Source organism: Stegodyphus dumicola, chromosome 3, assembly GCF_044657685.1.
Source record: "Stegodyphus dumicola isolate Sdum_Otavi_A_Nest chromosome 3, ASM4465768v1".
Classification (NCBI taxonomy): Eukaryota; Metazoa; Arthropoda; class Arachnida; order Araneae; family Eresidae; genus Stegodyphus; species Stegodyphus dumicola.
In genome coordinates this window covers 3,461,348-3,474,912 of record NC_140770.1, presented here as the reverse complement: position 1 = coordinate 3,474,912, position 13,565 = coordinate 3,461,348, and the positions used below count along the sequence as shown (strand labels likewise).

General features: G+C 30.6%; 2 protein-coding genes across 19 annotated transcripts in view; one reads left to right on the top strand and one right to left on the bottom strand.

Moving 5' to 3' along the window:
• Window positions 1-12,440, bottom strand: part of LOC146997889 (uncharacterized) — a 56,086-nt gene extending 43,646 nt beyond the window's left edge. For 3 of the 12 annotated variants that reach the window (XR_015040102.1, XR_015040108.1, XM_085812512.1), the window contains exons 1-4: window positions 12,257-12,439; window positions 9,283-9,381; window positions 5,169-5,286; window positions 1,880-2,104 (exon numbers count right to left, since the gene is read on the bottom strand). Coding sequence is in view for 2 of the 12 variants with exons in the window: in XM_085812512.1 (XP_085668638.1) it covers window positions 1,880-1,895 (16 nt within the window). In the remaining 10 variants the exon portion in view is untranslated. Of the gene's footprint in view, window positions 1-1,879; window positions 2,105-5,168; window positions 5,287-9,282; window positions 9,382-12,236 lie in introns of all 12 variants that reach the window. The other 9 variants (XR_015040100.1, XR_015040103.1, XR_015040109.1 and 6 more) reach the window with 8 other exon arrangements.
• Window positions 12,441-12,740: 300 nt separating this feature from the next.
• LOC118180802 (inositol polyphosphate-5-phosphatase A-like) overlaps window positions 12,741-13,565 on the top strand; it is a 126,390-nt gene continuing 125,565 nt past the window's right edge. For all 7 annotated transcript variants that reach the window (XR_015040099.1, XR_015040097.1, XR_015040096.1 and 4 more), the window contains exon 1: window positions 12,741-12,856. The gene's annotated coding sequence lies outside the window, so the exon portion shown is untranslated. The remainder of the gene's footprint in view (window positions 12,857-13,565) is intronic.

Here is a 13,565-nt window from a genome sequence, read left to right as displayed (position 1 = left end):
AATATGAATTTTTAGTTTACTTTTCAGATTTATCTACAACTGTAGGAACACAAGTGAGAAACGAACAGGTAGTATTAGTATAGATGAGATGGAGCTCTCAAGGAATATACTCCTTAAATATATCCAAGGTAGGTATTTTGCAGAAAAAATTTCTTTGTTGCAGAAAGGTCTGCAGATAACATCAAGGAGTAAGTTAAAATATTTTGATTCCTTCTTAGATGAAAAAGGTCTGATAAGGTAGGTGGTAGGATAAAGAATTCAAATTTAAGTTATAGTCAAAGACATTCCATTATTTTGCTTGCCAAAAATAAATTAACTGAACTTGTATTTATTTATTTTCATGAAAAGGATTTTCATAATGGTCCACAATCACTATTAAATTCTATTAGACAAATTTATTGGCTCATTAATGGCAGGAATATAGCTAGAAAGATAGTCCTAAACTGCATAATTTGCTTTAAGGCAAAACCAATTATTTCTCAACGACTAATGGGAGAATTACCTAAAGAGAGGATTAATATTAACTTTACATTTAATTGTTGTGCTATTGATTATTGCGGCCCATTTTTGATAAAGTACAAAGGGCAATGCAAGGGTAACTATCATAAGATATATGTCTGTATTTTTGTTTGTATGGTGACAAAAGCAATTAATCTACAGATTGTCAATGACTTAACCGCAGAGGATTCATTGCTTGTCTGAAGAGGTTCTTTGCCCGACGAGGTAAACCAGAAAAAATATTTAGTGACAATGCAAAAAACTTTGTTAGTGCAAATACAGAAATTAAAAAATTAATGAGTATTTTTCTAAAACAGAATGGAACTTTAGCTAATTTTCTAGCCGAGGAAGGTGTACAATGGAAGTTTATATCTTCAAGAACACCAAATTTTAATGGTCTATCTGAAGCAGGAGTAAAATCCTTTAAATTTCATTTTAAACGAACAGTAGGAAATTCAGTATTCACCGACGAAGAATTTTTGACAGTAACAGTTCAAGTAGAGGTAATCTTAAATTCTCACCCTCTAACACCATTAACTTCTAATGTTGATGATTTAAATGTTTTGAATCCTGGTTATTTCCTTATAGGTCGACCGATCAATTCAATAACTGAACTTAATTTAACAGAAGTAGATAATAACAGACTTAGTTTATGGCAAAAAACTACAAAAATGGTACAAAATATAGGGAAGAACTGGACTAATAATTACTTGAGCACTTTGATTCAAAGAAATAAATGGATGATTGCTAAACAAAATATCAAAATAGGGGATATGGTAGTGATCAAGGAAGAAAATCTTTTTACCTGCAAATGGTTGTTAGGGAGAATTGTAGATATGTTTTATGGCAGGGACAACCTTGTGCGAGTTGTCTCTGTCAAAACCAAAAATGGTATTTATAAACGAGCAGTTACTAAAATTGCTGTACTGCCAAATGAGATATAATGTACAAGTTTTTTATGTTTATTTGAAGGTTTGAATTGTAATCCATCATATTTGTTCTTTTCACATTGTAATCACATGTATTATAATTTGTGCATTAATTTACATTGTATCATTTTGTATTGTATGAACATTTATTACTTTTTTGAATTTTACTTATTGTATTGAAATTAATATTTCAATGCCGGGCGGGATGATCAGTGTCTGAAAGAGTATTGCTTGGCAGCATTGTTTTTTGCCAAGCAGAGTTTGGCTTTAGTGTAACCCTAAAGTTATTTTGTTTTTGCCTTATTAGTATGTATGATTTTTGACTTGATGTAGGACCGTATGGTTGCTAGCTAAGTTACATAGGTAACTATAAGCACATGCGTGTGCTAGTATTCAATAATGTTGTTTTTGTTAAAATAAATTTGTTACTGTTAATATTACAGTCCACTTACTGAAGTTAAGTTTCATTAAATAAGTTGGAGCTATCTTCGGCAGGAACACTTAGCATCTCGTAAATCTAAATCAACTGCCTCCAGAATTCTTGGGCCAGGACCACAGAAAATAGCAGCAGTATCTTCCACAAGAACAGAACACAGGTATGCTATTCTTCCACCTACTACATAATTCCAATATGTTGGATCAAGACTTGCTTCATGGAAACTTTCTTTTAGAAATGTCTAAAATAAAAGAAATAATAATAATAAATATTTCCACCTTAAATATACAATAAAAGACACAGTATTAATAAACATTAATTCTCTTTTGTATACTAAATTTTTTGATGAAGCAAGTTCTAATCAGATTCAGCAAAGCCACACAAATATTTCCACAAAAATAATTATTATGTTATTATTATTTGCGGGTAAACAGCCTCAAATATTTAAATAAAGCATACAACTAAGAGGTCCATGATGAGTAAACCAGGTGTAATTATGAGGGTAGTGTGTGAGTTCATAATAAATTTATGTATAATAATTTTATCAGTTTTTATTTATTTACGGTGTCAATTATGATTTTAAAACAACTGTGTTTGTCTTATTGAATAAAATTCAGGTAGATAAATAAATGATTACGACAATGCATGCAAGGATTATCCAGTCCTGGAGGCTTCCTTTTATTTAGCACTTCTTAAATTAAACTCATTCATGTTTGCAACATATAGAGAGAAGTACACGAGGAAAGCAATGAAAATATTCACACAGATAATCTTTGAACTGAAATAGAATTAACTGCCAATTACTTTATCCACTTGATCTATGACACATAAATAAATTTGTGTTAACAGTTGAATATTCATCCAGAAAGTTGTATTTATCAGCAATTTTCAAATGTATTTTATTTTTATTGCATGAAAACATTTCGTCGTGAACCTCAGTAGTAATTTCTGCTTAATTAATTTGTTGCGTTCATACATGTACTGAATTACAAAAGTCTTAATATAATATATTTAAAAGAAACAGTAGACTACATATATATTTGCTAATTTGTGATGCAATGAAACTTATTAATAAATGATATCTAAATAAATTTAAAAACAAAAAATTCTGATTGATGATGACTAGAAGCTTCAGTGAATTTAACAATACAATTTTCTTCCTACAACCATAATTCTAGACATGGCAAAAGAAAAACTCTCGCACTTAGGAATTTTTATGATGAATGGCTTTCAAAATAGCTTTGTTTATTTATTTAGATTTATTCGCCAATGTATGCAGTAAAAGACGACTATACATAGGTGAATGAATCTAATAAGGATGCATTTTCTTATATTTAGTAACAAACAAAATACACGAGTTTGTTTTCAATACCTGACAAAATGTAGGCAAAAGCTATTTCATAGTGATTTAAAAAATTGACTGGACAGCTATAGCTATGGAGCATGGACAGTATAGCAACATTTTAAAAAGTTTTCTGAAGTCAATTAACTTCTGTCCCTTTAAAAGTAATTCTCTTCTACGTTCATATGTCATTCCAGCATCGGAATCATGCCCGGAATGTCTATGCCAAAAATTATTTAGCCACAAATTTCATGCTACACAAGAACGTAAATTTAACCAGTTATGATTTAGAAATTTACACTTCTCCTTTTCATTTCCCTATCAGAATGCAAACTAGTTCGAGAAAACTTGAGGTTTACAGATTTTAAGACAAAGCCTGTTTCTGCTTCTCGAGGCCACATTACTAGTTTCACTATCTCAGTAATTTATTATTATATCTCACTATCTCAGATAAGATCACAATCCAAAGTCTCTGGCTTTGGATTGCGATTGCTGACATTTAAATTGTTATGCTGGTGAGAAGTTTGAGCCAACTTCCCATTAAATGAATTGTACAGTATTTGATTACTGGATTAGTTTTAATTTAAATTTGAATGTGACTTTTAAGATAGCTTGCGACAAGTCATTGTTTGACTTTGTTAAACATGAGATGTGCAGTTCAAGGATCTGATTTAATAAAAAGTTTATATTGTAACCATCAGAAGTCTTTCTCAGTATCTTCAGCCAAGCAATAATTCACTTCAAGTCCATTAGGAGTTTGAATATCAGTTTATACTGCCAAAGAGCATCAAACTCTATACACTGAAGAGATATTTTTTTTTCATTCCTAACTTCAAAAAGTGAATGCAGCAAGCTACTGTGTATTGTATAGGTTGTATTTTATGCAACAAAAAGCAAGGAAAAGGTGACAGCATGCTACCCAATGAAAATGTACCTACCTTTAAGCACACTTCATGAAGATTTTATAGGACCGTTACTATAAACAAACAAGAATTATAGCCATATTTTGACCCCTGTAAGATGCTTTTATAAAGTTTGTCTAGCTGTATCAGTAAAGCAGGCATCAGCCCAAGATTCATGAGATCCTTTTAGAATAATTATAAACATAGATATGGCTTTCACCTCAAAGAATTGCACAGATGATTGCTGTGCAAAACAAAAAACCCAGTACATATTCTAAACTACAGGCATTCTGTGAGGAAATGGTCAAGCAGAAAGTATCCATTCAACTTTCAATCTAGTCTTAGCCAAATTGTCTACTGAAGATCCAATAAAATGACACACGTATGTTGCAGATGCCCAATGCATATTAAACAGCCTTAACTGCAGAAGCACTAGGAGATCAACATTTGTCAGCAATCTGTCAGCAAAATACATATTATTAAAGCAAGCAATTCATACAGCAGCAGAATATTACAAAGACTACTTTTTAAGGATACATGTGCCCTCCCCCTCTTTTATTCTATGGCTTCTGGAGCCAAACCTCATGCAGACATAAGGAAGAAACAGAAATAAGTGATTATCATTTACAAGAAAATTGTTTTTAACAGCTTATTATTTTTTTTCAATTCAGTGTGACCATTACATTAGAAATGTAAAATTATAAAGAGACATAGAAAGGTGAATGTATTTCAGATTTATGATGCCATCTAAACCAATAGTAGAAAAAAAATTAATGAAAATATGTCTTATGAAAAATTAAACACATATGAAACAAAAAAACCTATGAAAAAATTACTTTTATTCACCCATTAAATATTAAAACTGCTAATAACATGATGTTTGGTTCAGCAATGTTTAAAACTGATTATATTTTATTCATTGTTACCTCAATAACTCCTCCAGAATAAAATAAATAAATAAATAAATAAATAAAAGGAACAGTTGAATCAAAATTTTCTTCTAACAGATTAGGACGATCTGCAGCACTGCTTATGATGGTGTTGTCAATTGCCCAACATACCTTAAAAGTTCTTCCACCACTTACAGATTCTTGATACCACTGAATACAAACATTGGTTGATTTTGCAGAGGCAGGTAAACCCAGTATATGTATCGTTATTTAAACTGCAGGTTGTAACCTATGAAATAAAATTATGTAGAATAATTACTTTAAATTATTATTAAAAATCTATCTTTTTCATCTTTATACAGTTTCAAGGAATAAACATAACTTCAGGAATAGATCATCCTTAGATATATGAAAGACTAATAAAAAAACAAATATTTTAGAAAATCAAAGTTCCTTACATTCAAATATTATTTTAGCTACAGTAGCTGAGAACAATGGGGTGCCCATTTGTTCCAAACTAACTGGAGCAGATTTATCTTGAATAATGCTGTTGTGAATATTTGTAAACATCTGAATCCTTTCTGATTACACTTTTTGTTTTTCTGTATTCTTGTGGTGTTCTATTCATTTATTGTTTTTAGGCTGATAATTTTGGGGTTTACTTGATTTCATCATTCATTTCCTTTATTCCTTGGCCACAATTTTTGCCACCCATTTGGGAATGAGAACTTGTCAACTTGGTGCTTTTATGGGAGATTTGCAAAAACACATTTTCAAACCCAAGGTTTGTACACATTTCTGCACACAGAAATTAAGTACTTTTAAGGACCATTAATGAAAAAAAAATTAAGGACCTATAAACAAATGGGAACTGAATAAATTCAATTAAAAATATTATCTATGCCTGAACTTCACTTTTGTAACGCTATCCTAAAAATAAAATATAGATCCGTAAGTAGGATGCATTATTATTAAGCATAGCTTAATTAACATTATAATTAATAAGTGTGAGAATAAAATTAACTTTATGGAATTTATCAAGTAGCATTAAATATTTTACACTGATAATAGTTGGACATATTTGAAAGAAGATAAGTGGCATTTTACTTATGTTTTACAAATAGTTAGCTTTATGTTTATTATTATTATTAATGTTTAATTTTGTAACATACTCACTCAGTCTAGAGATTTAATAAATAGTAAACAGATTTTATGTCAAGGGGCATAGGTTAAAATGAAATCATAATCAGCATGATTCGTAACAAAAGACTGGCTGTTGCCACCATTGCCTAGAAAGAAACCTGCTGATCAGAACAAACCTGAGAGGCCTGATGTAGGCACAGTTGGCAGGTTCTGAAAGTTAGCTGGGCTCCGTCTGACGCAGTTACTGTCATAATTTCATGTAGAGTTCCAGGGGTTGCGACTCAGATAATATACTTTAAGGTTCTAATAAGCCAATAAAGCATCAGAGGTGATAAGTTATTTTTCAGTATTTTAAGTGTCACTAGATGCAAAGAATAAGTTTTACATAAGTTTTTACATTTTTGTGTTTTATGTTGTGATCACGGTAAGGGTCAATGAAAGGCAATAACTCACTTTAATATGCAGAGATAATTTTTAAGGGTAAGCAGTTAGTTATAAGTAATTAAATTAGGTATTAGATAACCTTAGTCGTTATGGATTTACATGGCCACTATTAAATTTTATTTATTTTTTAACAATATTTGTTAAAAAAGGCCCTAGTAAAATCACTATCTAATGAAATTTCACAGTTTAAAATACCTATAATTTATGACATTGATTCTAAAACAATATTAGGATAATTACACATTAAAAGCTACAAAACCATTTATGTTTTGTAGCAACAACACTCAACAAAATAGTTATGCATCTTTTTAATTTGAAGCCTTCCTAGACATTTTGGGTAATTTATATTGATTTCCTTCTCTTGAACCATCTTTACTAACAATTATAAATTTGTCTCAATAGGCAAAAGAATGTCCTCACTAGTTTCTGCGTGTTTTATCTCCTAACCTGTCAACCTCTCCGCAATGTACTTATGAGGGTTTATTTGATCTGGTAAAAGTTAAATAGCCCCAAAACCCCAACAGCTGTGAAACAAATTATTGCTGTGTCTGAAAGTAACTACAAAGTCAGACAAACATTTAAATAAGCTTCTTATTTAAAAAGAACTTAGAACATAGAGGCATGTTCTTATGCTAACAAAATCAACTGCAACTCGTGGAGATGTAATTAAACACGAAGAGTCAAATTCAAACTAAAAATATCAACTAGCGGTCAAAGACTATACAACTTAATTTCATTTAACTCTATCGTCGTAACAAACTCAAATGTTGGCAGCCGTAATGGAAAGACAAATAATTACAAATTATGAGAGCTGGCAGGAACTAATGCAGGGAGCAAGTGGAGGTCAGAAACACTCTTGCCTTGCACTCCAAAAACCTCCGTTTAAAAACTGTCTAAGTGATTTGTATTCTGGTAAGGAAATAGAAATGGGAAATTAGAGTAAAGGCTGAAATTGTAAACAACTGGTAAGTTACATAATAATAACTGTACATATCTTTGAAGAATAATTTTCTTTCTCTTTATGTATTCAGTTTCTTTCTTCCCCGTTTCCTTACATACGCGGTATCCATATACACGTCGACCTATTTTCACTTAAAAAAACATCCCAGAATTGCACAAAAATGGCATTGCGCACACTTTAGCCATGTACACATCGACCTATTTTCACTTAAAAAGTCAAAGAAAATTTACAAAAATCCAGTTCTTCTTACTCTTCTAAAAAGTGCAAAACAAATAAGTGGGCGATTCTGCACATTAGCAGCAAAATTGTTTCTAAGTGCTTATTAGCTAAAATCACGATCGGAATTTTCCAGAAAATGTCACATGACATGTCTCATGATCTCTCACTTCTCCAAGACAAAATAATCTGTGATTCGAACTGTGTACTTCTCAGATTATTGCTAAAGTCCTACCTAGTAACCTTTATCGCCTTACCAAAATGTTGCCAAACTACCTGTTACCATATTCCAAAAATTAGCCGAAAAAGTTACTAAAAGTAAAAAATATTCCTGTTACTTTCTGGTTAGTTAAATGGTAGGTGGTGTTTTGTATTATAATGCTTCACAGATTCTGCAGTAATTTTACTTTTTGTGTGTATGTGTGTACTCAAAGGGTGGCAAATTCAGGAACTGCCCCAAGTAGCAAAAGCTGTGGTTATGGCACCAGTTCCTCATAATTCAAAGTTTTACTGATTTTGATCTCCTGGATAAAAAACATTTTTCAGTTCTCTGTTGTTGAAAACATTATTCTTAAATCACTTGCTTTCATTACAAACTGTATAGTCAAAAGTCATTAATTCGGACATCCATAATCCGGAATAATCTATAATCCGGACCTCAAAGCTACAAACTTTCTGCGCATGCGTGCGCATAGGCATTTACGCATGCGCATAAGACCTTTGCGGCTGCGAATATGCATGTGCACAAGCGCATAATACGTTTGCGCATGCGCGTTTAATGTATAACGGACGGTATAAGCTAAGCTAAAATTATCTAATTCAGTTAATGTTGCAGATTGCATTGTTCCTTAATCTTCGAATTGGATCCGGTTTATTATTTTTTGCAGACTGTTAGAGCAATTTTATAAAAGTAAGCTTGAACTTTCGATTATGTCAAATAGAATATGCGATATATATTTACTAATATGTAAAGGAACTACAAAACGAAAGTATGATTTTAAATCCGAGATCTGTTTATCAATTTCACGCTGCTTTGCAGCAGGGGGGGAGAAACGGCGTGGCGCGCTTCTTCAGGGCAGATGCTTTTATTTTATTTTGCTTATAATTTTTTACTAAATGTAGTATTTCATCTCGATGTACTCCGTCTTTGGTATGATTCGAAGAAAGTGACAGAGAGGTAAACAGTGACAGTATTGAAAACGAAAACATTCCGATTGACAAATTAGTCGGTATTCTCGACACAGCAATTATACGACTTGAACAGCCGAACTTTGTAACTAAACAAGAAATTATGTCTGTTTAACAGAATTAAAGAGAAAGTATTATCACATAAAACGAAGCAACTTAAACAACTTACATTGAAAGAAATGTTTAATAAAGTAAACAAATAAATATTAAGCTTTTTTTCTTTTTCTTTTTTTTTTTTTGTAAATTTCGATACCCTTTAGAACATAATTGTTCTTTATTTCATAAATTACGGTTTCATATTTTTAGTTTTATAATTTCTGCATGCCATCTTACCAGATTTAAACTGATGATCTATAATCCGGAAAAACTGATAATCTGGAATCGCCGAAGTCCCAACGAGTCCTGTTTAACGACTTTTGACTGTATTTACTTCTAAAGAATGAAACAGAGAAAAACATTATTTTAAAAACTACAATTGACTGAGCCTACTAATTTGCTGCAAGGCTGTTTAGTAAAATTTGGGTTAAATGGGGTTTGCTATAACCTTGAAAACTCAAAAATAAATAAATAAATAAAATAATGAGAATATTCCTAGCTAATTTGTTCCAGCTCATGCCATTTTGTGCAGTTTTCTGTACCATAATATACATTTATAGGAGGTTCATCAACTGCAACATTACAGTTTCCAGTCCCTAATGGAAGAATCATTTGTCGCAATTATATTGCAATAAATTTTTTCTTAAGCTAATTTAAATAAATAAAAAAACATTTCACACTCTATTGAAGTTATTTCATTTGTGATATAAATTAATTTATCATTAGGACGATTTATGTTTGTTTTCCGATTTTTCAAGAATTTGAATAAGCTTATGGAAAATGAAGAATAATCAGTAAAATTTGTCTTGAACCAGTGGAATTGAGAAAATGCAAGTTATCGCTCAAATATATCGCCAACTTTGTTGCCAAGATGAGACAGCGATATTTAAGCCAAATGATTATTAAATATCATAAACTCTTACGTAAAAAATAAGATGATTTACACAAAATAAGGTTGATCTTTACATTGCGGTAACTGGTAGTTTGGCGACATTTTGGAGGCGATAAAGGTTACTACCTGGGACTTTGGTAATAATGTGAGCAGTACTGAGTTCCGATTACGCATTATTTTGTGTGGGGGAAATGAGAGATCATGGGATATGTCATGTGATATTAATGGACGAATTACGGTTCTTTAATCGGAAAAGGGGGGAAATCGGGAAAAAATCTGGAAATTTTGTATTTGGCTTTATTCTGTGTTGTGTGAAATAGTGTTTGTGAATTTTTGGATCCCATGGCCGTAAGTAAAGTGAATTCGAAATAGGTATTTAGTGGTATTGAAAAGGATAGTAAGAAATGTTTTTTAAGGTTGTGTGAGAGAGAAATAAACATGTTTTATTATGTTATTTATTTTACCTGGTATCTTGCTTTGAAAGATAAGTATGATTTTAAAGATTCTGAAAGAGAATGAAGAAAAGTGTATCCGCCACGTAATGAAGATTCTGAAGGAGATTAGGTAAGTTAGTAGTTTTAATTATTTTTATGCATTGTTGGAAATGTAAGGTGGAAAGGAATTTGGTATTATTGGGAAAATTGTTATTAGCAATGATTTAGTTTAAAGTAATTAGGATTGTAAGGTAATTTTTATTAATTGAATGTATGTGCTCATGTATATTTTAAGTGGTGTTTTTGAATTTAATTATATTTTAATGAAATGGTAGTTATTTTGTGAATTTTATACTTGTAGGAATTTGGTGTATGTTTAAGTTGAAATAAATGTGCATGGAAATAATTTAAATATTTGATAATAAATATTTGTAATGCTTCATGTATGAATTCGTTGGTGACGTGTATAATGTAATAGATGATTTAGAGGTAAAAGTTTTTGGATATTTTATTTATTTTATATGTGGAAATGTTCATATTTGTAATGGGTAAATACTTTTTCGCGATCATGTAATTTCATATATGTTCTTTTTACCGGGTTTAAAGATTGAGAAAATTGTCATGTATTTTCGTGAAATTTTTTTAATTTATGAGATAAAAGCAGTGTACATGGATATAGTGAAGAGTGTGCGCAATGCCATTTTTGTGCAATTCTGGGATGTTTTTTTAAGTAAAAATAAGTCGACGTGTACATGGTTCAGTGATATTTTAATGAAATGATAGTTATTTTGTGAATTTTATGCTTGTAGGAATTTGGTTTACGTTTAAGTTGAAATAAACGTGCATGGAAATAATTTAAATATTTGATACTAAATATTTGTAATGCTTCATGTATGAATTCGTTGGTGATGTGTATAATGTAATAGATGATTTAGAGGTAAAAGTTTTTGGATATTTTATTTATTTTATATGTGGAAATGTTCATATTTGTAAAGGGTAAATACTTTTTCGCGATCAGGTAATTTCATATATGTTCTTTTTACCGGGTTTAAAGATTGAGAAAATTGTCATGTATTTTCGTGAAATTTTTCGAATTTATGAGAAAAAAGCAGTGTACATGGATATAGTGAAGAGTGTGCGCAATGCCATTTTTGTGCAATTCTGGGATGTTTTTTTAAGTAAAAATAAGTCGGCGTGTACATGGTTTATGTGTATGTGTTATTTTGAAAAACGCGTAAGGTGTATGGTATTGTGCACTTTTTCCGAATTTTGCAGTGAATATTTGTCGTGATTAAGCAGTTTTGTTTGATAAAATTTCTAGCATAAGTGTAATTCGGCTAGTAGATTGTTGGAAGAAGTGTTCAGTAGATAAGAAGAAAAGAAACATGTCTTTACTTCGTGAAGACAAAATGGCGGCGGGGAAAAAAAAAATAGAGGGTTGCTGTAGAGGAGTTGGTCGCCAAATTTTCGCCAAAAAATCGTTAAGTTACCGTAATGTAAAGATCAACCCAAAATAAATATTTCTATAAAAGCATTTCATAACAAAAAAGAAAAAAGAAAAAAAAAAAAAAAAAAATACAATTTTGCAAGTTAAAGGAATTTTAGAAAGGCGAGAAATATTCATATTTGAAACTTAATTGCAAGTCAGTATGAAGTTTTTAGTGTACAAAACAGCTTTCAAGTATAGTTTTAACTTATGCTGTTTTTCAAGATAAACATAGCGGAATCGAAATAAATATGAAAAGACTAAAACAAGTATTTAGTAATGCTAGGAAAAATGATAGTAAATAAAGGTTCAACTGAAATCTGGTTCAATCATTCTTTTAATCATGCAGAAATTCTAGACAGTAGGGTAAAAAACTTACTCGTCTTATGAACAACTTACTCGCAGTGGCTGAGTTCTAATCAATTTTCGTATTTAAACCGCTCAAAGCATATGTAAGCAAAACATCAATGTTGCCATACAAATTTTACATTATAATGAACATATTAAATTATTAGTGCAAAGAGGCTTTGTCCCTAAAGGACGATTGTTTTCGTTTTGCGATTTTGCATTGAATCAATATAAATGTCCATTTCACTTTTCAAAATGTTGCCACCAAATGTTAGAGTATATAATATATTTGAAGAAATTAATTAATGAAAAATTTGAGTGGCTCCTAAACACTATACCATCTGGGGGGCAAAATCTTTTGACTAAATCAAAAGTTAGACCAAATCAAAGTTCTGAAATTAATTTTAATAGAAAAGTTATTTTAACATATGTGCGATTAAGAAAAAAGAGCAGCGAAAATTTCCCAAAATCGCAAGCACATAAATTTTGGCAGCATAGTTTTGTCAAAAATTGTGCTATTTGGCAACACTACGTTGCAACTTCTTGATTCGCTGGTTGTCCTTGCGCCAAAGGATTAACTTCTCTAAAATTATGTATTTAACAGCTGTTGACATTACAACATATTTTCTGAAGCAAGGCAGTATTTGAAAGGTAAAACCTCTTGGAAAACCAAAGATGTCTTGTAGAATATAATACAGTATTATCAATTAATTACATAACTGCTTTTCTCTTACTTGAAGCAGAACTTTATTAATCTTGTGAGATATTTAGTCCAAGACAGGTTAATTATAATATTGTTTTTCGATTTTTTAATATTAGGTATATTTATATTGTAATAGATGAGTATGAATTAAGGATACAGTGAATATTTTGCTGAGGTATGTTAATCAGCCTAAATGATACTATTTATCTAGTATATATATATAATATAATATATAATAGTAATATATATATAATATAAATATTTAGGAAGTGAAAAATTTTCACACTTTTTTAAAAAAAAAATTCAGGATCTTTATTATAATGGGAATATTTCCATTCCATTTTATTTCTAGCTTCCTGTTAAATAGTCTTAAAATTTGTTTTAATTCAAAATAAATAAAAGTTGTAGATTGATAAAAGCTTTCCATAATGTGAAACAACCTTTCCATGAATACGTTTCTTCCCATAATGTTATGCAACTTTAAAATATTAGATTATCTGAATTAAAATTTGGGTAAAATCCCTGGAGAGCCCTTGGCGACAAACTGATAAAGTGTAGAATTACCCACTGCTCTGCGTGTTTCTCAAAATTGCCAACTTGAAAATAGCAAGTAAAAAAATGGCACAAACTTGGTATCCATGTACACATTGACCTATT